Source organism: Palaemon carinicauda, chromosome 27 (assembly GCF_036898095.1).
Source record: "Palaemon carinicauda isolate YSFRI2023 chromosome 27, ASM3689809v2, whole genome shotgun sequence".
In the NCBI taxonomy this organism is placed as follows: Eukaryota; Metazoa; Arthropoda; class Malacostraca; order Decapoda; family Palaemonidae; genus Palaemon; species Palaemon carinicauda.
Window position 1 is genome coordinate 16,407,680 of NC_090751.1, and position 2,500 is coordinate 16,410,179.

The 2,500-nt window shown below is 33.8% G+C and overlaps 1 protein-coding gene across 1 annotated transcript in view; it reads left to right on the forward strand.

The window, feature by feature from the left end:
* The window catches only part of LOC137620812 (fibroin heavy chain-like), a 76,432-nt gene that overhangs the window by 10,689 nt on the left and 63,243 nt on the right, over nucleotides 1-2,500 (forward strand). Inside the window, exon 3 of the mRNA XM_068351261.1 lies at nucleotides 2,038-2,109. Within this exon, the coding sequence (XP_068207362.1) occupies nucleotides 2,038-2,109 (72 nt within the window). The remainder of the gene's footprint in view (nucleotides 1-2,037; nucleotides 2,110-2,500) is intronic.

Sequence of the window (2,500 nt, forward strand, 5' to 3'; positions counted from 1 at the left end):
TGTGATGTCGAAAAACAACCTCTAAAAACTTGTTTGACAATATGAATTATGACAAAAGTTTAAAGGGACACAGTGATAAACATCATTTTGAAAAGAGAATTGAATCTCGGTGAAGGTAAGTGATTAAACTGCTGCTATAACAGAAAATTGACGCCCATTATTTTCAATTCGAACCCAATATCTATAAAATCAATATTACAAAGAAAAAAACTAATGAACGTGAACTGCGCATGCTATCAAAACAATGATATATAAAAAATTAACAATAGTTGGAAGAACCAATAGAATTTATTCATTATAAAAATCGTTATAGAATTAATACACATACATACACACACATACATACATATAATATATATATCATATATATATATATATATATATATATATATATATATATATATATATATATATATATATATATATATATGATGCATATATATAATATATATATCATATATATATATATATATATATATATATATATATATATATATATATATATATATATATATAACATATATATATATATAAATATATATATATATATATATATATATATATATATATATATATATATATACATATATGTATATATATATATATATATATATATATATATATATATATATATATATATATATATATATACATATGCCTAAAAAATTGTCTTACTACAGTACGATTGCGAAGAACTCGAAGGGAACCTGATGAAACAAATAACTCCACTGTAGTTTACGACTGCCTAAAGATTCAAGTCTTACATAATCAAAATGTGGCTTACGCACTCCGTTTAAAAGGCGTAATTCTAAACATTCTGGGTCGAATGAGAGATAGAACGTTCATTCATGACTTGACCAGAACCCTTAGGCTTTATGGGAGTAACTATATATACGCTGTGCTGTACAGATACAGACCATACAAGCATCCTCCTTCGTTACTGAAGGTTACTGGGTTTCCAGATCTTGAATATTTTTCGTTAACATACTATCTCACTTTCTACAATGAGAATCATCAATGTTCTTGGTAAGTTTTATACCTCTTTGTTATGAATACATACATAAAATATGTTTCTATACAAAATCATGCTCACATATTTATACATATATGTATATGGATGAAAATCAAAACAATATTTGAGCACAATATTGTGTTAATTTTTATCCATATTGACTCATTAGTGGTAATTCGAATTAAAAGCTATCAATTAGGTCCCCTGGTGGGTCGGCAGTAGGGCAAAACTAGCTGGTATACGACAGTAGTCTCATCAGGTAAATCCTGAAATGCTGTTAGCACTTAGATTTGGTTCCGACTTCTTTTAGACACTCTGATGGCTTTATTGAAAGCGACCTAGCCTTTCATTTGAAGAGACTAGGGTTCGATCCCGGTATGAGGTAGAAATTTATAAAAGTATATACTGTATATAGCGTGTGTGATGTCATAAAGAAATTATCACAGACAAATGACATGGAACCAATATGACGACACAGAATAACAAAATAGACTTCCTCACAGTCTCCTAATCGTTACTTGCAGCTCTGATTGGGGTGGTTGCAGCCCAGCAGTTTCCTTCCAGCAGCTACAGAGCGCCACCAGGCCAGTTTACAAACGGTTTCAATCCAGTAAATGTGAGAGTTAATGGAAATGGAGTGCCTCCGAGTCGATCCTACGGTGCTCCTAATGGTAGATTTGGAGGTGGAGGTGAAGCAGGAGCATTAACTGAAAGCATTCCAGGTGGAGGCATCCCTGGACAGGACTATCCTATCTTGGCCTCTGTCCCTGACACCGGCTTCTCTTGTGATGGCCAGAGCGTCCCTGGATATTATGCCGATACAGCTCGTGAAGCCGGCTGCCAGGTCTTCCACATCTGCCAGGACAGACCTACAGGACGCCAGCAGGACTCCTTCCTCTGCCCCAACGGCACCATCTTCAACCAACAGTACCTGGTGTGTGACTGGTGGTACAATTTCGACTGTTCCTCTGCAGAAAACTTTTATTCCGTAAATGAACTCATCGGAATCGACGGTAACGCTGCAGGAAATGGCAATGGAAGATTCACCAACGGCAACAGAAGGAATGGCGCTGGAAACGGCAGCAGAAACGGAAATGGTAGATTGAATGCAGTTAGGCAACCTTCAAACTCCTATGGAGCTCCACTGTGAAAGGTGCTACTGTCCATAAATTAAACTACAAAGAAACTATGATGGTCAAGTTAAATTTCCATTTGTATCTCGACGATTAGTGTAAAATAAAAATTAAGAATCATATAACTTTACTTCCATTCTTCCTCTTAATATTTATCATGTGAACAGTTTTAAAATGTTTAAATCAAACTAAAGGGTATCTGAGCCACCTTTTATAAAATTACCGTATAAAGCATATAATGAATGATCGAAACTGAGAACATGTAATTTCATATGAAAAGGTTATAACTGAAATTCGAAAATAAATACCAAAAACCGACATGCGTACCAGGACAGGGAAAAAAAAAATTCTATGA